The sequence below is a fragment of the Ovis aries genome, chromosome 2 (genome assembly GCF_016772045.2).
Source record: "Ovis aries strain OAR_USU_Benz2616 breed Rambouillet chromosome 2, ARS-UI_Ramb_v3.0, whole genome shotgun sequence".
NCBI lineage: Eukaryota > Metazoa > Chordata > Mammalia > Artiodactyla > Bovidae > Ovis > Ovis aries.
This window is the reverse complement of record NC_056055.1, coordinates 157,858,870-157,881,800: the sequence shown is the minus strand read 5'-3', so window position 1 is coordinate 157,881,800 and position 22,931 is coordinate 157,858,870. Positions and strand designations below refer to the sequence as shown.

General features: G+C 38.3%; 1 protein-coding gene across 49 annotated transcripts in view; it reads right to left on the bottom strand.

The window, feature by feature from the left end:
- NEB (nebulin) overlaps nucleotides 1-22,931 on the bottom strand; it is a 202,814-nt gene that overhangs the window by 164,052 nt on the left and 15,831 nt on the right. For all 49 annotated transcript variants that reach the window (XM_060409928.1, XM_012137496.4, XM_042243869.1 and 46 more), the window contains exons 10-27: nucleotides 22,427-22,531; nucleotides 19,014-19,118; nucleotides 18,255-18,362; nucleotides 15,371-15,487; nucleotides 13,432-13,536; nucleotides 13,235-13,342; nucleotides 13,034-13,138; nucleotides 12,535-12,633; nucleotides 11,162-11,266; nucleotides 9,995-10,102; nucleotides 9,796-9,909; nucleotides 8,542-8,643; nucleotides 8,335-8,442; nucleotides 8,141-8,245; nucleotides 7,019-7,117; nucleotides 4,298-4,402; nucleotides 3,614-3,721; nucleotides 3,415-3,528 (exon numbers count right to left, since the gene is read on the bottom strand). In XM_060409928.1, coding sequence (XP_060265911.1) covers nucleotides 3,415-3,528; nucleotides 3,614-3,721; nucleotides 4,298-4,402; nucleotides 7,019-7,117; nucleotides 8,141-8,245; nucleotides 8,335-8,442; nucleotides 8,542-8,643; nucleotides 9,796-9,909; nucleotides 9,995-10,102; nucleotides 11,162-11,266; nucleotides 12,535-12,633; nucleotides 13,034-13,138; nucleotides 13,235-13,342; nucleotides 13,432-13,536; nucleotides 15,371-15,487; nucleotides 18,255-18,362; nucleotides 19,014-19,118; nucleotides 22,427-22,531 — 1,920 coding nt within the window. The remainder of the gene's footprint in view (nucleotides 1-3,414; nucleotides 3,529-3,613; nucleotides 3,722-4,297; nucleotides 4,403-7,018; nucleotides 7,118-8,140; nucleotides 8,246-8,334; nucleotides 8,443-8,541; nucleotides 8,644-9,795; nucleotides 9,910-9,994; nucleotides 10,103-11,161; nucleotides 11,267-12,534; nucleotides 12,634-13,033; nucleotides 13,139-13,234; nucleotides 13,343-13,431; nucleotides 13,537-15,370; nucleotides 15,488-18,254; nucleotides 18,363-19,013; nucleotides 19,119-22,426; nucleotides 22,532-22,931) is intronic.

Sequence of the window (22,931 nt, the reverse complement as noted above, 5' to 3'; positions counted from 1 at the left end):
TTTTAGATTAAAGAGGAACTGTCAGACATTATGAATGGGCCACAGTTTCTGCTTCAGCCAGCTATTATTTTATTTTAAAATAGGGTTTTTCAAGGACCACTAATAAGCATTATTTCTACCAAGGTAATAACCGTTGAAGAGTTTTCCACTAAAGAAGTATTTTTTAAATTGTCAAAAATTATATGACAATCACTTCATACTTCTGCTTGTATAAAATGACTACTTTGTAAATAGGGCTGTACACTTGACTTCTTGACTTTTCTAAAGTCATCTTTAAATGAATAGTTACTGATTTTTCAACCTGACTATCCTAGTTTGGACAATAAATAAGCTCCACTGAGAACCCCAAAGGTTTTTGTTCATCCTAAGTTTAATTTTGGTTACACTTTAAAAGAAGCTTCAGATTTCAGCAGCTACAAGACCTCAAAGGAGAAAAATTTATGAAACTGAGCCATGAAAGTAACCTTGGTCTTTCTGTACAGTGTTCTCATAAGCCAGATGTTCTGACTGGGCCTCAGAAGGAATTTTATTGGCTGGTTTTCTGAAATGATTGGAGAGGGTGCTGATTAGGTCAAAGCCCAGCTTCATCATGTTTGCTCACCAATTCCCTTAACAGAGAGAAAAATTCTGGCCCAGTACACTTAGAAAAATCCTAAACCCATTATATCTCCCTATAATCACGTAAGTGCTAAGACAGTGATCCAAGGTAGCAAGCATGGATGTGCATTATACAGTTCCTGCAGGAATCCCTTCTGCAAATAATCTGATATTTTGGCTTTACCAGGGAATGTAATCTTCCTTTTCATCTTTCATGGGTAGTCAGTTTCATAGAATGAATATATCTCTTAATTGTAAAATCTAGGCCCTGGTTTATGATGATAAAATACGGCAACTTTCTGATGGCATCCAAGAACACCAGAAAAAATACAGTTTGTCTTTATTAGAAATAAACAGATAAAGCAATGTTGTAATAGCAGTTGGTGTGTGGAAATGCTTTTGCCTAAACTGTTTTGGTCATGCAGCTTATTCGATCTTAGATCTCTGACCAGGGATCAAACTCATGCCCCGGCAGGGAAAGCACAGAGTCCTAACCACTAGATCACCAGGGAATTCCCTCAACTATGTTGTTCTAACTGTCATTCAAACCAGCTCACACCTGTCAGTACATATAAAAGGTTGTCAAAGATCCAAATGGCTATATTCTTAAATTGAAGTATAGTTGATTTACAATATTAGTTTCAGGTGGACAGCACAGTAAGTCAGTAGTTTTATTAGATTACACTCCATTAAAAGTTACAAGATAATGGCTATAACTGTGATAATTCTGTGCTCTAAAATATATCCTAATTGTGTATCTATTTTCTACATAAGCAGTTTGTATTGCTTAATCCCCTATCCCTATCTTGCCCCTCTCCCCCTCTTTCCACGGGTAACTACAAGTTTGTTTTCTATATCTATCTCTGTTTTGTCATGTACATTCATTTTATTTTCTAGATTCCACACTCAAGTGATACCATACAATATTTGTCTTTCTCTGACTTATTTTACAAGCATAATATTCTCTAGGTACAACCACACTGCTGCAAACGGCAGAATTTCCTTCTTATTTATGGCTGAGTGATACTCAATAGCATACATGTACCACATCTTGTTTATCCATTCATTTGCTGGACAGTTAGGTTGCTTCCATGTTTAGCTATTGTAAATAAGGCTGCTGCGAATATTGGGATGGATGTATCTTTTTGAACTCGAGTCTTCCTCTTTTCTAGGTATAAGCCCAGGAGTGGGACTGCTGGATCATACGGTAGCTCCACTTTTGGTTTTTTAAGGAATCTCCATACTGTTTTCCATAATGGCTGCACCAATTTACATTCCCACCAACAGTGTAGGAGAGTTCTCTTTTCTCTATATCCTTGCCAATATTTGTTATTTTTAGACTTTTTGATGACAGGCATTTTAATAGGTGTGAGGTGATATCTCATTGTTGTTTTGATTTGTATTTCTCTAATAATTAGCTATGTTGAACACTTTTTAAAATTTTTTAAATTTATTTTTTAATTGAAGGATAATTGCTTTACAGAATTGTGATGGTTTCTGCCAAAAACCAACCATGTTGAATATCTTTTCATGTGCCTGTTAGCCATCTATGGAAAAATGTCTATTCAAATTTTCTGCCCATTTTTTTTTTTATTGTTTCCTTGATACTGAGCTGTATGAGCTGTTTATATATTTTGGATGATAAACGCTTGTGAGTTATATCATTTGCAAATATTTTCTATTTCATAGGTTGTCTCTTCATTTTGCTATGCAAAAGCTTTTAAGTTTAATTACGTCCCATTTGTTTTTATTTCTTTTGCCTTATGAGACAGATCCCAAAAAATATTACTACAATTTATGTCAAAGAGTGTCCTACTAGGTTCTCTTCTAGGAGTTTCATGATTTCAGGTCTTTAATGCATTTTGAGTTTATTTTTGTATATGGAGGGAATGCTCTAAATCTCATCCTTTCACATGGTTAAAATGAAAGCAAAAGATATAAACACCTTTCTCTTTCATCATGAAAAACTAATATTTCAAGCTATGTTGAACATTCTTACCACTCTTAAGGGATTCACTAAGCATTTTAAAATATAGTGTATGATTTGTGATAGTGTATGTTTGCCTCTCTATGCTAAGAATTTTAACTGGAAGATGATAGATGGCCTAAAGGCAATATTTAGGGAATCCATGAATTCTCTGAAAGGTAAACGTGCGAAAAAAATCTCCATTTTTCTAAAGAGATGGTCCAAATCTTTTATCAGATTCTCAAATGTAACTATAATTAATGGTATATTTTTTCTTAGATCTAGGCCAATACTAATTACTAAAGTCAATAAAGAGCAAAGCTCGTTCTACTAAGATTTTTATCTCTGACTCATGATTTTTCTTTCAAAATAAGGCCAAAGTGGCAAGAAAAATCATGAGTCAGAGATAAAAAAATTAGTAGAGCGAACTTTGTTCTTTATTGACTTTAGTAATGGCCTAGATCTAAGAAAAAATATACCATTAATTGTAAAGTAATTAACCTCCAATTAAAATAAATAAATTTATATTTTAAAAAACTTAATAATTTAAAAGTTACTTTTCAATTAGAAAATATGAAAATACCATAATGTTTTCTAAATGATGCTAAAAACTATACTCAATATTCTACTAAATATGAGCACATAGGTCTTTCAAAGTGAAATGGTAATCAAGTACAAATAATTTCTCTCCTCAAACATGAGAGGTAAAAAAACTTGGGGAATCATTCTATTTTCAAAGTTCTGCTCAGCAGTTTGTTGTTATGAACCTGATGCAATCCTTTTACATCACTATCCTTGGCCATATTAACTGGAACACAATACTAAAAAGACAGATTGAGAAAAGCACTCACATCACTCTGGTTTTTGGCCGTCTTCAACGAGTGCAGCATCTTGGGGTCGTCATTAATACTGAGAGCCCCAATCATCTTCCCTTTGCTTTTCTCATAGTCTTTCTTGTACATCACCTGCAAGGACACCACACGAGTGAGATCCCACTCATCAGGAAGCATCGCTGAGGCCCCCCCACCCAGGTGCCCAGGCCATACTCACATCACTAGCAATCTTGGTGTTGGCTTTGGCTGCCAGCAGGGGAATGGCGTCCACCTTAATGTCAAACTTCTTAGCTTTGGTCTTCTCCCAGTCATGCTTATAAATATTCTGGACAGAAAAATTTCAGCACAGGAATTTTAAGAACAATACCTAATACAGATTAACTCAGTAAAAATTTAAAAACAGATTGAAACTTTGTATATAGAGACTTATTTTACCTATTTAATGCTATATTTACCAAATGATAATATAGCTTATTATCTATCCTCTAGCTTCTTTCCTCCACCACAAAATAAGTATAATATACTCTTTCCAATGTTCTGTAAACTTTCTAAAGACTCTGCTATCTTGATACATAAAGGATAATATAAAGTGACAACCAACTGGAGAAGGGGAAATGTGACATTTCCTTATGAAAGTATGAGAGATCTTGTGAAACTCTAGGGATTGGTGGGGAGGAAGGGGGCAGAGTGATTGAGAGAATGTTTCTGACAGTAACAGAGACTATGGAAAACGAAACCTAATGGCTACCAAAGAGTCTTAAGGGCATTTAAGTTCAAAAGCTCCACTTGGCACTCTGGCAAGCATCTCAACAGTTATTTATTTGCATAACTCCTAATCCGGTCCTTTTAAGCATTCACAATATTTCCTCTTCATCCATACACCAACATGTATGGTACTCACATCACTCAGGTTATAGGCGTTGACTCTGTGTTGTATAAACTGTGGAGCATCTGCTGGTATGTGGCACTTGAACTTCTCACCTTCATGCTTTGCCTTGTAATTCAGCTAAAAAGCAATAGAGAATAGCCAAACAGGTCAGGGTAGGAACTTCCTTGAATTTACAAAAGAGAATGTATATAGCTAAGTCATTACTCTCCTTTTTAGAAAAATGACTCAAAGAAATAGTCTATCCAGTCAAAATTCAGCATAGGATCCAGACTCACTTCCTCTTTCATGGATGCTGGTATAAAACAGCTCTGGGTTATCATTTTGTAAATGCCATCACAATGTATATATGGGAATCTCATTGTCCTCTGGGGTGTGCCTCGAGAATATGAACATTCAAAATCTATGTAATCAGAGCACTGACAAAAATAGTAATTCTAAATAGAATGCTAGAACAGGTTAAAAGATACATAAATTCTTATCAAAAATACAAGATATGGGACTTTATTTGAAATTTTTAAAAGGTGACATTAGGTGGAAGGAAGAGAGTGTAAAGAAGGAATGAGGCTGTTGAATTTTGGAGTTAAAGGCAAATGCACTGAGAAGAACCATGCATTTCAGATCCTTCAAGACTTGACCTCACCAGGACAATGAGAAGAGAGGGCGGTTCCTGGGCACCACGCACAAGACTACATTCCTCTGTCACTTGCCAAGCTCAGTTGCAGCCCTGATGTTATTAGTATTTGAAAGTAGTGAAAGTCACGCAGTTGTGCCGACTCTTTGCGACCCCATGGACTATACAGTTCATGGAGTTCTCCTAGCCAGAATACTGGTGTGGGCAGCCGTTCCCTTCTCCAGGGGATCTTCCCAACCCAGAGACTGAACCCAGGTCTCCCGCATTGCAAGCAGATTCTTTACCAATTGAGCCACCAGGGAAGCCCAAGAATACTGGTGTGGGTAGCCTAACCCTTCTCCAGGGGATCTTCCCGGCCCAGGAATGGAACTGGGGTCTCCTGCACTGTAGGCAGATTTTTTACCAGCTGAGCTACCAGGGAAGCCCAATGTTAGCTAGTTGTCCTTTATTGGAGCACAAAATATTAATATGCTGGGAAAAGTTGCACATGAACCAACATGTCTTCTGGATTACACTGACACCATTACTTTCTTTTTAAAATTTTGTTGGTGTATAATTGCCTTACAGAGTTATGGAGAAAACCGTAATTCCAAAAGATACATGCATCCCAAAGTTCATGGAAGTACTATTTACAACAGCAAGGACATGGGAGCAACCTAAAGGCCCATCAGCAGAGGAATGGGTAAAGAAGATGCGGCACACGCATATGATGGAGTATTACTCAGCCATCAAAAAGAACAGGCTCGTGCCATTTTCAGAGACATGGCAGGACCTGGAGATTGGCATATGGAGTAAAGAAGTCAGAAAAACAAATTAACCATGTATTAGTGTGATTAATATACCAATATATTTTATTAACATCACTACTAATATATTAAATATATTAATAGTACATTGATATGTATTAATATTAATATGATTAGTAATATATAAATCATATATTGGTATGATTTATATATATTAATCATATATTAATGCATGTATGTACAATGTAGAAAAATGGTAGACATTCCTTTACTGACTGCACATGAGATAATTCATGTTACTAAAAACCAAAGGAGGGCAAATGGAATATTACATCTTCCTGTCTTGAGGAGCACATGCTACTCCTCAGGATTTAGCTGGCAACTCCGGGCTTCCCTGGCGGCTCAGTGGGTAAAGAATTTGCCTGCAATGCAGGAGACCTGGGTTTGATCCCTGGGTTGGGAAGATCCCCTGGAGAAGGGAATGACTATCTACTCTAGGATTCCTGCCTGGAGAAAACTATGGACAGAGGAGGCTGGTGGGCTACGTCCATGGGGTTGCCAGAGTCGGACATGACTGAGCAATGAACACATACCTAGCTACTCAAAGTGGGGACTAGGGAGTTTATATAAGTCCCTTCAGGCCTACCAAATCAGAATCTCCATTTATCACTCACATACACGTCAATATTTGAGAAGCACTGCTGTGTTCTTGCCTGGAGAATCCCAGGGACAGGGGAGCCTGGTGGGCTGCCATCTATGGGGTTGCACAGAGTCGGACATGACTGAAGTGACTTAGCAGCAGCAGCAGCCGCATGGCTGGGTCATTCTACTTTAGACCTCCCTTGACTTCCTAATCCAAAGTGCACCCCCATCACTTTCTCACACATCATCTGATTTGAATTCTATGTTATCAACATCCTATATTAGTTTTTGTATTATTGTCTGGCATATTGCTTGTTTCTGTGCTCTTTTTCTTTCTCTAAAGCCTTTGTTGGCAAACTCAGAAATGGGAAAAATTTGCCTTGTTACCTATTCAAGTAGCTGTTTTTGTTGTCATTTAAGTTGCCTTGAGATTTTAGTATACCTTATTCTTGGAATGTGAGAGCTCCTAATGAGCAAATTCCCACTAAAAATCGAGGAGTAATTGCAGAATTATTAGTCATTCTTACTATTGACACCACTCTTCCTGAGGCTACAATTCAGTCTTGTAGCTCATTTGCATTTTATTGAATATATCTTGAAAAGTGACATTATTGGAATAATAGATAAGCCCACGAGGGTGAAATATGTAGATGCTGATGTCCAATAAGCAAAGCATTCTGGGTCACCCACACTTGCATTAATCAGGGCACTTACATCACTAAGCTGCTTTGTGTTGAGCTGGGCTTGCAACAGTACAGGAGTATCAGTAACAGCTGTGAATTTGGTCTTATCTGGATGAACTTTGTAGGTATGCTACAAAAGAAGAGGTCTGTTAATGAAATTTCATAATGTTTCTTCAGATTCTTGTTCATATACACAATAACATGTACAAAGTTTTCAGCCAAAAATAGAGTGCATTTGTTCTGAAAACTTGATTGATGCATTCTCACTTCCTCTCTCTTTCTCTATCTCCCTCTCTCCTGAAGTTGCCTCCAAACTGGTTTCTCTGCCATAATTCAGCAACCAGATTAGCCTCCACCTGTGGAAGCCTTACAATGGCTCACCACTGGACTCGAGTTCAATGTAAAGTGTACATTGGCCTACCAGCCCTCCCTTACAGAATCCACCTCCCTCCTTCATCTCCTACCATTTTACGTCTACTGCTGTCCCTTCCCTGGTATATGTCAGTTACCTCATCCTTTGAAGTCCTTACATGCTGAGTGTGTCTCTTCTCAGGCTGTTCTTCCCACTGCTCTTCCCTGAGTCTTGGCACGGCTATACAGTCTTTGCCTTAGACCTTCCTTGACCACCCAACCTACGGTATCCATCCAGTCCCCATCACCCACATCATTCTATTTTAACCCTATAGCATCACTTTAGTTTTCTGATCTTTCTAGTTTCTATGTTCTTTGTTTATCGTCTGTCTCTCCTTCTCAGATGCACACTGAACAAGAAGCAGCCCTACTTGTCCCCTATTCCTTCTTAGCACCAAGGACAGTGTCTGGCACATGCCAGCCCATCATGTAAAATATACACCTATCTCTTACAAATCACCATGTTCACTCTTTCCCCAAAAGTCGTGTGTGTGTATGTATGTATGTATGTGTGTAGATATATGTATATACAGACTAGTGGAAATAAAGGTTTATAAAACCTGAATGAAATCATTTTGTAATAGTTTTCTTCATAGTAATTTTTACACTCCTCAATTCTATCCAAAAAATAAAATTTAACATCTGCGAACCATTAGATGCTAGCATTTAAACTGCTGAACTGACCACTAGATGGCGCAAGAATGCCAAACACAATCTCAAAACTTCAGGGCCCCTGACTTACATCTTTACACTGGTCTAGCTTCTTGATTGCTTCGTATTCTTGTGTTATTGTCTGAGGGAAATAGCATTTCCCTTTATCTTCTTCATATTCTGCTTTGTAATTTTTCTGTAATGAGAAAGAACAAAAATAGATCCTGATTTCTACTGTCCCCAAGAATGTTGCTGAGAAGCATGAACAATTGTCTTCAAACTTACGTCACTGTTCTGAGCTGCAACTTTCATGCAGTGTTCTCGATATGGGTCCTCAAAACTGCCTATATAATGTCCCAAAACATTCTGTACATAAGAATCTTTATATTTAGCCTGAAAAAGAAAACATACGTTTTCAAACTCAAATAGACAGTTATTTATCAGACAGGAGGAGAGCCCTCAAACCCGAGAGGTAACCGTGGCCTTTCGAACCTCACTGAAGTTCTTCAGCAGGGTATCAAGTTGATATTTGGGAGTCTCACAGTAATTCATGCTCTTTGCCTTTGTCTTCTCATAGTTTTCCTTGTATAATCTCTGTCAAAGGAAAAAGAAAATAAAAGGATATATCTCATGGAATAGAAGCTATTCAGGTCTATGAATATACTTTACTGGAATGGAAATTTTTGTATTTCTTCAGCAGTTATTGTCTACAAAGCAGAAAAGCAGAATGAATATGGTAGGGGCTCTTGGCTTATATGATCTAGTCTGCAGTAACCATAAATATGTTCATAGTACTTATCCTAATATTTCTCTGCCAGAAGAAATCACAGCTCACCAATGCTGCTGTCTAAGCAACTTTATATCTTAAAATATTTTTTCCCACGTGAATGTGTTTGAAGGAAAATGATTTAAGCATTGGTATGAAATATTGTAAAAGGTATAAAGTGGAGTTTAGATACTTAGGCACAGTCATAGAAAAGTATTCCATTCAGTACTTGACGAAAACACATCTTACAATACCTCTGGAAGCTGGCTTTTATCATTAAAACCTAAATTTTACTTTATAACAGTGATATACGAAATATGACTTTTCTGTGTTATTGAGTGCATCACGCAGTTCTTCACATTCTCTTTTAATTCTTCCATAAATAAATCCAAAAATATCCTCAATAAAGACAGTAATTGTTATAAGCGATACAGAATAGGTAATATTTCTTCTTTGCTATGAATTAGAAAAGCAATCTTCGTATAAAAATTTATTTTTAATAAAATATTTCAAGTCTTTAATATGAGATCAGTATTTTATAAAATTCTTAAAATACTTAAGCTTCATTGAGTTTTCCCTACTTTGTAGCCTGGTTTTCTCACTTCTTGGCTTTTATTTTTCTGTATATATTTTTGTTAAGTACCTAGAGTTTGGTCATGGCATGGAATGAATAGATGTTCAGACATACTGAGATACTGAGCTCATTTCCAGAAAAAACAATAAGGAAAATTGTTAGTATAATTTACCTCCTAATAAAACAGAAGGCATTAAGGGATTAAAGGAAGCTTTACAATACTCTCTGGTGTCTCAAAGTACAGAGACATCATAAGAATGAGGAAGTTAATCATTCTTTACCGCTGGGTTTTAATGTTTGATTTGTCATCCTGAATCTGAGATTTCATTTAGGCTAACGTCTCATCCAAGCTTATATTAAAAGTAAGTACAGCCACATCTAAAGACAGGTTCACAAAAGCACTCACATCACTCTGGTTTTTGGCCGTCTTCAAAGAGTGCAGCATCTTGGGGTCATCATTAATACTGAGAGCTCCAATCATCTTCCCTTTGCTTTTCTCATAGTCTTTCTTGTACATCACCTGCAAGGACACCACACGAGTGAGATCCCACTCATCAGGAAGCATCGCTGAGGCCCCCCCACCCAGGTGCCCAGGCCATACTCACATCACTAGCGATCTTGGTGTTGGCTTTGGCTGCCAGCAGGGGAATGGCGTCCACCTTAATGTCAAACTTCTTAGCTTTGGTCTTCTCCCAGTCATGCTTATAAATATTCTGGATAGAAAAATTTCACCACAGGAGTAGGCAAAAGTGATATGCCTGTTATCATACTTTATAGACTAAAGGTAACCCAATACCCAATAGTTTGTCTCAATATAAAATAGACCATTTTCACTGTTTAAGAAATTTTAGATAATTTATTATCTAAATAATATTATATTATAACATATATAATATAAATAATATATATTATATATAATATAAACAATAAAATTTTAGATAATTTATCTAAATAATAATAATAATCTGAATCTTGCTGTTTTCCAAGATTAAGCTTCTCTGCTCACCATGAGAATGCTCATCATTACATTAACTTCATTCTAGTTATCATACTAATATTTGATTCCTAACACCGAATATTTTACAGACTAGCAGAGGTAATCTATAGTTAACTTACTTAGTATTATATAAAGGCACCATTTTCATTTGCTCTCAAAGTTCTCTGAAAAGGTTATTTTACAGATCATTATAATATTCACTTATGCTTGATAATTTTAATACTTATAGAATTGTTGAAAAAATTGAAATCCTCATGGGTAACTTGACTTTTCTATAAAATTAAGTTTGGAAATGAAAAATAGCAATGGATACCTGGCCTTATGCCTTCTGAATACCCTGTATCTTTGTCAGTGCCAAGTTCTCTTACATGTAAAAATAAGTATTGTTTGTGAGATATAAGGGAAATTATAGGCTTGAGAAATAAATGAAATCAAACTGTATCTTAAATATCAGGTCCTGAAAGAAAATTATAGTATAATATAAAAGAATACATGGCTAAAAGAACATTAAGATTTGAGATTAAACATACATGAACAGTGACATTTTGAGGGTTGCCTAAAATATATTAAGATTGTCTCCTTGTGTGAAGCTACTTACAAGATTGCTACACACATTTTATAAGGGGAGTTCAAAGTTACCCTGGCAGAGGGAACAAAATATAAACGTTAACCCTTATTCCCATCTTTAACACTGAAATGTTTATTCAATGAGGCAGCTCAAAAGTAAAAGCACAGTTGTCAGTAAAACAGAAGGCGTAGCGCATGAGAAACTCACATCACTCAAGTTATAGGCGTTGACTTTGTGCTGGATAAAGGCAGGCGTATCTGGAGGTATATGACACTTGAACTTTTCGTTTTCATGTTTTGCTTTGTAATTTAGCTGAGGAGGGGGGAGGGAAAGAATGAGCAAATTAGTCCTCTATTCAGAAGAATTGTTACAAAATACAAAAGAAAAAATCACGTGGAGTACATTTCATAAAATGTAAAATACATTTTGTTAAATAACAACTGACAGAGCTGTCACGATCGAAAGAGAAATCCAGAGCGAGGGTAGGCCACTTTTCTTATCAGCACCTGTGTGGTGGCTCACTGATGCTCGTATCACACCTGGCACCATGGTAGGACCCTAATGGAAGGAGGTGGCCACTTTCCACAGACACAAGCTTCCCTCCTTAAACATCACAGTTGGTCCCGTAGATTTGGAGAGTGTCAGCCTTTCTTCTCAGCTGTCATTGCTCACGCACTGGAGAATATTTTCTAACAAGTCTGATTATGTCCCCTCACATGCATGATGGTTTGTGGATACTCTAACTGAAGCTTTCATTTCTGGCCATAAATCTACTCAAGTTATTTTTATTTTCATGTTTTTTTTAGTTCAACATAAATTTGAAAATTCACACTTAAAATTCATATGATAAAACATATCTCAAAGACTCCATTTCCCGAAAATAAACTTGCACAAGAGAGAGAAATCCGATGTACTGAATACCTGCTCTGGGCCAGGGTGCGTACCATGCACATATTTCTTTTCATTTCATCTTCAAAACAAGCATATATTATCAAAGGAAACTGTGAGGGATGGAGAGGTTCAACAGCTTGCCTAGGCCCCCAGGTCATAAAAGACAGAGCTAAAATTTGAATCCAGTTTTCCCCGGTGGCTCAAACAGTAAAAATCTGCCTGCAATGCAGGAGACCTGGGTTCAATCCCCAGGTTGAGATGATGCCCTGGAGAAGGGAATGGCAACCCACTCCAGTATTCTTGCCTGGAGAATTCCATGAACAGAGGAGCCTGGCAGGCCACAGTCCATGGGGTCGCAAAGAGTTGGACACAACTGACCGACTAACACTTTCACTGTCACTGTTGTCTGACCCCCACATATCAGTGCTCTCCAGTGCGTTAAGCTACATTTAGTTTCTCTTCTTCAACTCTTATTATAATTGTTATCTACCCAAGAAGATGCAAGGTAACTAAATAAGTATTTTAGGTGATTACAAATGTATACAAGTTAAACTCGTTAAAACTTACGTAGTCTTTTTAAAATAAACGTGACAAGGATAAAAACCCTTTTTTATAAATGGATTTTAAGTACAGAGCTATGATATATCATCCCTTAAAAATGGATTTCTTGGATATTTAAGAGAACTTACATCACTCAGCTGCTTGGAATTGACTTGGGCTTGCACCAGAACAGGAGAGTCAGTAACTTGAGTGAATTTTGTCTTATCTGGATGGACTTTGTAGGTGTGCTGTGGGAGAAAAGAAATCAGGTTTAGTGTAGTATCACTTGTCAAAATCTGAGCTAGCCTATAGGCCAAGCTGGCATATCCCCATGCCCCACAAAGAAAAGAAAGTTATAGGAAATAAAACACATTTTTTTCCTAATTAGACTGTAGTTTGAGGGATGCTCTTACATCTATATAGGAAACTGTCCCATATCTTCAGATTCCTGATTACTTTTCTTTGGGAAAATGAGCTAGGTTTAACCCTTGAGTCATATGGAAAATAGTATATCTATTAAAAAATAAATTGTGTTTCTTACAGTCTCCTGCTTACATTTGTTTGCAGAAGTGTCAAATTTGTAAAAATATCTTGACCACTAGATACTGTGGAGATTGGTAATGCTCATAGTATATACCACAGACTTACATCTTTACATTGATCTAGTTTTTTGATTGCTTCATATTCTTGAGTTATGGTCTGGGGGAAGAAGCCTTTGCCTCTGTCCTCTTCATATTCTGCCCTGTAGTTTTTCTACAAGAAAAAGAAATCAGACATAAGGGTGCAACCACTCTACTCATGCCCTGAAAATGTGCTATTTGGAAAGTCAAACAATGACTTAGAACTTACATCACTGTTCTGAGCTGAGACTCTCATGCAGTGTGTATGATACGGATCCTCGTAGCTGCCTACATAATGTCCCAAAATATTCTTTAAGTAGGAATCTTTATATTTAGTCTGAAAGACAAAACATATATCATTTATTTATTGGCAAAATGATGGGTCTTCGCTTTCACAGAGGGAATGACTGGGTTGGGGGGTCTTACATCACTGCTGAAGTTGTGCAGAACTGTATCAAGCTTAAATTTGGGTGTCTCACAGTAATTTATGCTCTTTGCCTTCGTCTTTTCATAGTTTTCCTTGTATAGTTTCTGTTAAAGGAAAGAAAAAAATCAATTAAAGTAGGTTCCTATCATTCCCATGCTGATGATTATTGCACTTGTATTTTCCAACACCAAACAAAGGAAGAAGAAAAAAAGGTACTACCTGTCAACTGTCTTAAAACTAACAATCACACATTGGGGTCTCGTGAATGATTTAAACCTTTTCTATCAGCAATTATTATAAAGCCTAAATGTTTAATATTCTCCAGAAAATTAAGAAACCAATATATTGCCTCAGACCAAACCCTCTGTTGCAGAGGTGCTTGAGTATTTCTGACTTACTGCCTTTTCTACCTGTCAACTGACATATTCTTTCTTCACTAATGATGCCCTGAGAAATAGGAACATTCTGAGCAACAGTAACTTTTTCATTTTTTAAAAAACAAACCTTCACGGAAAAAGCCTAGCACACAGAGAAATACACACTCTTCCTCCTTCTACCAAGGAAAGATTCCTACTATATGAACAGACTGTGTATCTTAAAAATAAGGTACATACAAACAGTCTACCAACCCTTCTCCTCTTCTAGACTTATCCTCAGCTCTAAGCTTTACTGAATTTTACAATGCCCAACTGATAAAGCAGATCATTGTCATTTTTTTCATGCTCATTTTAACTATTTATTTTATCTGGGACTATATGGCTGGATGGCATCACCGACTTGATGGACGCGAGTCTGAGTGAACTCTGGGAGTTGGTGATGGACAAGGAGGCCTGGCGTGCTGCGATTCATGGGGTCACAAAGAGTCGGACACGACTGGGCGACTGAACTGAACTGATAGCCGATTAACAATGTTGTGATAATTTCAGGTAGACAGTAAAGAGAATCAGTCATATATACACATACTGAGGTTGTTCATTTTTAGTATTTTGATATTGTTGTCTTTTTCAACAAAATGGATTTGAACTTGGGTTTTTATGTTCAATAAAGATGACCTTCATTCAGGAAACAGTGCTTTGCACTGATTTCCCAGTAGAGCTATTTGAACAGATTCATTTCTGTCCTCTCACCTGCCACATCACTCACCCCACCTCCTCAGTCACATGTACACATATTTATGGTGCTGGTTTAACTCAAGGGACAAAGATAACTGACCCACACATAATCTCAAATATTGGAAAACTTAACACTACCTAATCAAAAGGGAAAAACTCAACTGACAGTATGTTCAGTCTCTATATACATAATCAAAGTGGCCTTGAGCTGTGAGTCTTCTAATGCCAGGCCAGTTCTCACTTATCTAGTGTATTTGAAAAACAGTGGATTAGACAAGCTCTTAATATTCCACTATTAGAAATTCCTGTGAAGACTTAGGGAGCCATGTTTTCAGTTTTGCTCTCTGCAAATGATGGTTTCTGGAGTCAAAACCTGAGTAGAAAGTGGTGGAGGTTAGGGAGAGAAGCTGTGAAATCCAGGACACTTCCCTTCTCTCCAGCAGCAGGCTTGAAGAGCACAAGCGTAGGGCACCAAGGGCTCCAGCTGCTAGTCCTCCCCTCTCAGTCTCCTTCTGCCTCCATCAGAATCACAGCAAAACTCCTCCAAGGTCCTCTTTGCCCACACAAAGGCACAGGCTCCTGAAGTTCCAAGGAAATGAGGATTTCCCTGCCCACTGAACTAGTCCACAGGCTCCCCAAATTGACAACATATCATACTCAGAGACACTAACGCCTTCCTGTTAGACAGCTCCAGGGAAACTGCTACCCCATAACCTTCAAGTATTTGCAAAGTTCTATTTGCATTTAGTCATTATAGAAGGAGAAAAATTTCATCCCTCCTGCAGCTCAGGTTAAAAAGACCCAGTTTTGACAAGAATATACTTACATCACTCAGGGCATCTCCTGCCGCCTTCAGCTGCCTGAGCAGTGGGTTTTCTGAAGCAGGAAGCACATTATAATCTGCTTTTCCTTTATTCTTTTCATAGTCTTGTTTGTATTTTACCTGTGGGAGCGAAATAAAGTGGTAAAGTAACTCTCTATGTTACTTTTGTTCTCGTTCTCTTTTACACATATTATGACATCGCTCCAGGAATCAATTTTCTCTTCAGAAACGTGGCAGCTTGACATTTTGTAAACAAAATATTCATAGTAACTCATAACAACAGTGGAGAAACTGCATATATTTTCAGGATATATTTTCTTCCAATCATTTATTCTTTCAAAAGTATCCATAGGGCATTGATTATGCTCTTGGTTCTGGGACAGATTCAAGAAACAGTAACATATGGTCCCTACCCTCAGAGAGAGAGGGAAGAGGGGAAGGAGGAGGGGAAAAGGAGAGCGGGGTGGGGTGGGGGAGGGAGGCAGAAATAATAGAAGAAAGATATACATCATAATAATGACAGTGCATCATGTCCTGGATACCTGCTGCTCCAGAACCCTCATTCAGCTCTTAACCTCCAGCTGCCTATCTGCCAACACATGTTTAAAGAAAAAGCTAGAAGCATCATCAATCTAGCCTTCTATGCCTCATCTGTGACTGTGTGTGTGAGCACATGTATATTTAATGTAGGCATGGGAGGAGGAAGGGGTAGGGGCTAGATACACGGTGACAGCCTCATCTTTTCCTCTGCCCTCCCTACTTTTCACCTTTAATTCCAGCTCCAACAGAAGCTTTAAGTAAGGGCACAAAAGCCCCCCTCAGGAGCATGTCCAAAGGGAAGAAGAAGAAGGAAAAAAGAAACAGATCCTAACCTTGACCATGAGCCCCAGTGCCATTTATTTCTTCAAGCAAAATAATTTTAGAATACAGACATGTTCTGGAAACCCTAGATAATCTGTCAATATTTAAGAACCTCAGAAAACAATTGGCTTGGTCTCCAAAGGTGGGAGATACACAACTGAAACACAGATGTACCACCCCTACAGCCCACATCGGGGACTCACAGAGGATGTTGCTCAGAAGTGGAGGATGTAGACAGCCTCTTGTAGAATTATCTCTCTCCATGACCAATGGAAACAACTAGAAAGGTAATTCCACAGACCTACCATTCCCCTACCAGCATCTGGGATTCACAGCTTCCTCTCCTATTTTAGGGAGTCATCCCTTGCTCCTAAGCACCAGGTCCCTGCCCCTTCCTACTCTAGGACGATGCTCCAACCACTCTTCCTCCCCTCCTCAACATGATCTCATCTTCCCTCTACACCTGATTTTTCTATCAGCCTAGAAACATGGCATTTTCGCCTCTTACCTAAAAAAATTCCCTCTTCACCTACTTATCCATCAGCTACTACCCCTTTCTCTTCTTTTTTCTCAGGAGTCAACTACACTCATATTATTCTATTTCTCTCTTTTCATTCACTCGCAAACCCTTTCTAAACACTCAACCAAATTGTTCTTATTAAGTTCACCAGACACCATTCATTGATAAACCCACTTCAGAAACATTTGACACAATTACTCCCTCCCTTCCCCTTTCACCAGCTTCCCAAGACATCACTCTTACCTAACTTTGCTTCTATCCCATCTTACTGATGTCTTCACAAGGAAGCACTCCAGAGTCCTCCTTAGAGTTTTCTCTCTACACTTGCTCCCTTGATGGCCTCCAGTCTTATGCATTAAATATGATTCATATGCTACTGATGCCCAAATTTATACAGACTTTCCAGATATCTCCCCTGAAATGGCAGACTCATATAATCAACTGCCTACTTGACATTTACATTTCTCAAAGGCATCTCAAAATTTACATGTCTGAAGTTGAGCTCATGTTTCCCCTCCAATAAGAAATTACCTACTCCTTCCACCATCTTCCCTATCTTGACAAAAAGAAACCCTATCCATCTAGTTGCTTAGACCAACACTTTTCTCTCATATCCCATATTCAGCTCTTCAGCAAATCAGGTCGCTCTAATTTTTAAATACTTCTCATCACTTTCCAGGCTACTCTCCTGGTCCAAAACATCACTGTCTTGCACCCGGATCCTGAAATAGTCTCCTAAGTGACATGATCTTCCTACTTTCACTCCTCCTGCAGAGCCAACGCCAGGCTTATAATCAAATCTGATTGGCTATGAAGTTATTGCTCTTTCTAGTGCTTTAGAACTCCTGTTGCTGTTTGGTTGCTAAGTTGTGTCCAACACTTTGCAACCCTATGGGCCCCCCTATAGCCCACCACCCTCTTCTGTCCATGGATTTCCCAGGAAAGAATACTGGAGTGGGTTGCCATTTCCTCCTCCAGGGGATCTTCCCGACCCAGGGATCGAACCCATATCTCCTTCATTGCAGGCAGATTCTTTACCCGTGAGCCACCAGGGAAGCCCCCTTTAGAATGCCTAGGAGTAGACTAGTTACCAAAGTCACTCTATAGACTATATGAGCAAATCCATGGATTCATGCGTCTTGTCTGTGACCAGATTTTCACAAGTTAATAAGAAAATAGAAAACAATGGTAGTTGCAAGTGTGAGAGTGTCTGTATTCAAAGAACGCTGCCAGTTACCTTTTCTTGAGAAGTTCTTTTGTCCTTTCTACTTCTGGGTATCAAAAGGTCCTTTAGTCTATGAAATGCTAAAGATGGTAGCTTAGTATTGTGAATTCTCCTACATGGCAATTTTTTAAAAAAAAATTGGTAGCCCTATGATAATCCCCAAATATTTTCTTATTGTTTCCATAAGAACCTCTTCCCCCCATTATATAAAAAAGCAAGAGTTGTAAGAAATTCCCCCACACTGAGACTAGATCAAGACCAATGAGAGGATGTGCCCATACCTTGCTAGCTGCCACCCCAGCTTGTTTATTCACTTTGTACTCTGGGGTTTCGGTCTGCATGAAGTAGATCTGGTCTTTCGTATTCTCAAAGTCTTCCTGGTATTTTTTCTGTAAGACATGAAACATGCTGGAGAACTGCTGTGGGAACAATTAGGCAAAAGTCTTCTATGGGAGGACAGAGGCCACTTGGAGACATTACCCAAAGCCATGCTCCTCTTAGCTTCTGTGGGTCAGATTACAGTTATAGAATATGGTGCTATCTCAAAAGCCATTAGCAGCTTAACAGAAACTTGGAGCAGTTATAATAGGTTGGAAGACAACCTCAAAGAAGGAGCTTTCAAAGGTCAGAGGCAGAGAACTTAAGAAAAAAGAAAAAGAGGTTTTTTATGTTTTCCAGGGAGGGGATCTGGGAAGAGATTAATCAGTTTCATAAATGTACTGCTCGAGTGCCCAGACATAGAACAAATCAAAAAAGGGCCTCTTTCATCTGTACTCACCATGAAACCATATTGTTTCAATGAAAAATGAGGCAAGAATAATGGAATCCAATCAAAACAATGCTTTGCAAAAGGAAGGAAAGATGGTGGAATTTCTTTCTAAATAGGGACCCTACACAGGTCTTGCTCCCAGGAAGAGTTATCTGGATGGAAATGTTCTGGAACCATTTCAGGAGCAGCAAGTGGCTAGACATCATACAGGAAAGAATAAACCTCTCAACCCAAGGACATCTGGCTTGGATGGACATCCCTTCCTACTTACTGTGCTGATGTTTTGAGAGTTCATTCTGGCGGTTGCAATTTCAAAGCAAGGTGTCTCACTCCATTTGCCTTTGACTTTATTTTCATAGTCTTCCTTGTATTTTTGCTAGGATGGAAAAAAATGAAGAAAATAAGACAAGCAAAATCTGGAAATTGACAAATAAGGCAGCAAATTAAGTGGTAGTGATCAGCTTTCGAAAATATCTTGACCAGGCCCTTCCTGGGTGCTTAATAGATGTCTTCCAATCTTCTAGTATAGTGTTACTTATCCCACAAAAAAAGTTGGATGCAGGGGATAGAGATATCAGTCTCCCCTTTGCTGAGTTTAAGGACTTAGTTCACAGAGAACTCACAGATGGTCCCTGGTGTTTGAGGAAAGAGAGAGTCAGAAGATCTTCCTTCTGTAATTCACGGTTATTGATATAATAAAATCACTCAACCCCGGATTTTCATGCCAGGTGAACTCAGCCATTAATTTCTGAGCTTTACTGAAACTCCTAGTTATTCAGACAGCAACACTACAACAAAATTTGACTTGTAGGCCAATTAATAAGAGTTTCTGGTGTAGACTTACAAAATTTTAATGAGAACTGACAAACAATAAAAAAAATTAAACTGCTATCCCATATTAACTCCTGAACACCGCACTACCTGAATCCTATACTGTGAGGCTCCTTGGTGAGAGGAATTATATGTTCTTCATTTTTGTATCCTCAAAATCTAACACAAAATGCAGCATACAGAAGTTACCTCACAAATGTTTGTTTGACTACACTAAATTGAACCTAGACCATGATTTTTTGACTACTTTGGCTTGAATGTTCTTGAAATGGAATTAATCCAGCCAACCCCAAGTTTGGGACATGAGTCAGAGATGGGTTAGAACAATTTCCCCACCTTGGCTGATAGAATGTGTCAACAGACATAACCAGTGGGTCTCAAGGTGTTTGCATACCCCCACCATACTAAAAAAAAAAAAGAAGGTGGTTTTCTGGTATACCTTTAAAGAACAAGTACCAAGGGTGAGAGAGATGCAGAGCCAGTGAATTTAAGTTTAAGGAAATCTAGCCCTCTCTCTAATGCCCTATATCCTTTCTTCTCAAAGGTTAACTTTCTAGATCCCAGTTTCTCCTTTCAATTGCAGACCCAGTATCAGCTGGAAATTCCAACCTGTAATCTTGTATTTTCTTATTGTGAGTCTAGAAGGAAGCAGAGAAGCTCGAGGAGTTCAAGCTCAGTGTTGCTCACAGAACTCCACCTGCAGGAGTCGCAGTGTGCGTGGTGGACACAAACCGCCCTGCCTGCCTACACATCGCTACAGAATGCACTGAGCCAGGAGGAGGCGCTGGCATGCACTTGATGACTCTGGGCAGAGACAGGCGAGAGAATTGATTCTGAAAGGTACAGTAATGAATGCTGGTAAACAGAATGGAACAGCAATATGACAATTGCAGGTATGTGTTCATTATGTTAACATATGAACTGGAGGCGATAAGACCTGGTAAGACTGGGTGAATAATTATCACCATGGTGGATAATCTGATGACCTTCATCCACAGCCCTCCTTCCCTTGGCTAATACTGTTATTCCACAAAGCAACTCAGCCCTAGCAATGCTTTCAAAGTACTTAATAATGTCTCTGCATCCAACTGAATGTTGCAATCCAATAGGCATATATTGCAAGCCATCATGGTAAATTTTTTAGTAGCCATACTTTAAAGTATAAAAAAGGAACAGGTTGCAAATTAATTTTAATGACCAGCAAGGATCTACTTTATAGCACATGGAACTCTGCTTAATGTTATGTGGCAGCCTAAAGGGAGGAGAGTTTGGGGAAGAACGGAAACATGTATATGTATGGCTGAGCCCCTTTGCTGTCCACCTGAAATTGTCATAACATTGTTAATTGGCCATACTCCAATACAAAGTAAAAAGTCTAATAAAAATATATTATTTTACTTTATACAATAGATGCCAAATAGTGTCAGCTCACAGTAAGCAATATAAAATAATTAGTGAACTATTTTACATTCCTTTTGTCACAAGAAGTGTCCAAGATCCAGGGTGTATTTCATCCATGTAGACTCAATTCATACCTTCACACTGTAAGTACTCAATAGGCACATGTGACTGGTAGCTACTCTGGTAAGAGTGCAGCTCTAGACTAACCAGCAAGCCTACATTAGCAGAGAGACTGGTTATAGAGGAGTTCAAAATAGATTTTTTAAAAGAATCTTTAAGTACTGGCTCTGTATACTCAAATGAGGTAGAAGAATGCTGCATTAGTAAGATTTCTTTTAAAATATGCCTTTAATAAAAATTTAAAATAGATTTTTCTTTCTAAATGAATATTTGAAAGCAATTTTTTATTTTTCTTCCAAAAAAGAATTAAGTTGTTCTTCTCTCCAATCTTATTTACAATATCAACACTTTCAAGAGCCCAACTCTTTGTCAATAGTTCGCTCTGAAGTTAATTTCTGCTTAACCCTGCCTAGGCAAAATTTCAGGCTCATGGTATTCCTATCAGTGAGAATTTACTGTACTTACTAGATCTTTTATCCCAAATAGTCCTTGTTCACACCAGTAAGTAATCTACAATATCAGACACTAAAAAATATTGCTGAACAGACTTTATCATCCATAATTTTCTTCCTTCTCCTTTACTAAAGATGTACCTTCCCCCAAAATACTTAAATAAGACAGAAATCTTGAGGTCCAACCAAAATTCACAAACCAAACTAACAGTCAACTCCACAAAGGGCAAAGGAAAGTATTTAAAAGCAGTAGTATCCCAAGAGAAAGCGGCCTGATTTGGGCCAAATTAAAATAGGAATTTAGCATGGATCTATTCATGAGTTGAACATCTGTCTCTCTGCATTCCCTGTCAGGGCTGCGTTCCTCAGAGCTAGTTTACCAGACTAAATATAGACAGACTAAGCTGTCTGCCAGGCCTAGGAAATTATGAGCTGCACTGCTCAGGGCTGTCTAACCAAGCTGCCTCTGAGAGAGCACTCGTACATTCTTATTTCCTCCAAGTCTGATTCTGAGCATAAAACTCTACAGGGTCTGTGCTGAATGAAAACAATCAGAGTCTTTGTGGAAATCTGCGGTTACTTGGTTGCTCTGTTAGTATCCTTCTCATAAGTCAGAATATCAAAGGACATCAGGATATGGATTCTGCTCTCAAAACACACTTTCCCATCTATCAACCCCTGAGTCATCCAGATGACCAAGTATTTATTAACATGGTTCCATGGTGTCAATGGATGTGCTGTAGAGTTTTCAGGGACATAGGTAAAAATACTCCTAGTGTTTGTGTTGTGTTTATAGGTTTATCTTTATTACTTTCTCTGATGGTTGGATTATTCAGTAGAGGTTTTCAGGGGAGACAGTGTCTCAGCCCTATTTACTTACCTTGCTCACTTGATTGGTTACTTTCTTGGCAAATTCTATATCTGGAGGATCTGGCAGAGATGTGAATTGAGTTTGCTGTTCAGCAAGACCTTTTTTGTAGGTAATCTGACAAAATAAAAGACAGGAATGCTCATGAATCTATTTCCCACATTCCATTTACTGGCATTAAAAAAAAAAGGAAAAGACTGTTTTCCCCTTTATTTGAAGTCTTACATTTGAGTGTACCATAATTTATCCTTAATGTTAGAGGCCCTTACTCTCAGCTTTACTAGCGATTTCAATTTCTTTGAGTGTTCCCTCTCTAAGACTATTGGCCTTAGTTCCATCCCCTTCCATTCGTCTCCACACCATGCTTTACAACTAATATTATTCTCTTAACCAGCATCTTCACCTCCCATTCTCTTGTCTTTACATCACACCTGCTCACACACTCTCCACGCTCTGGATCAAGCCAGCCACACACCTCGGTTGTCCTTAATGTCCAGGATACTGGGTGCTGCTGAGG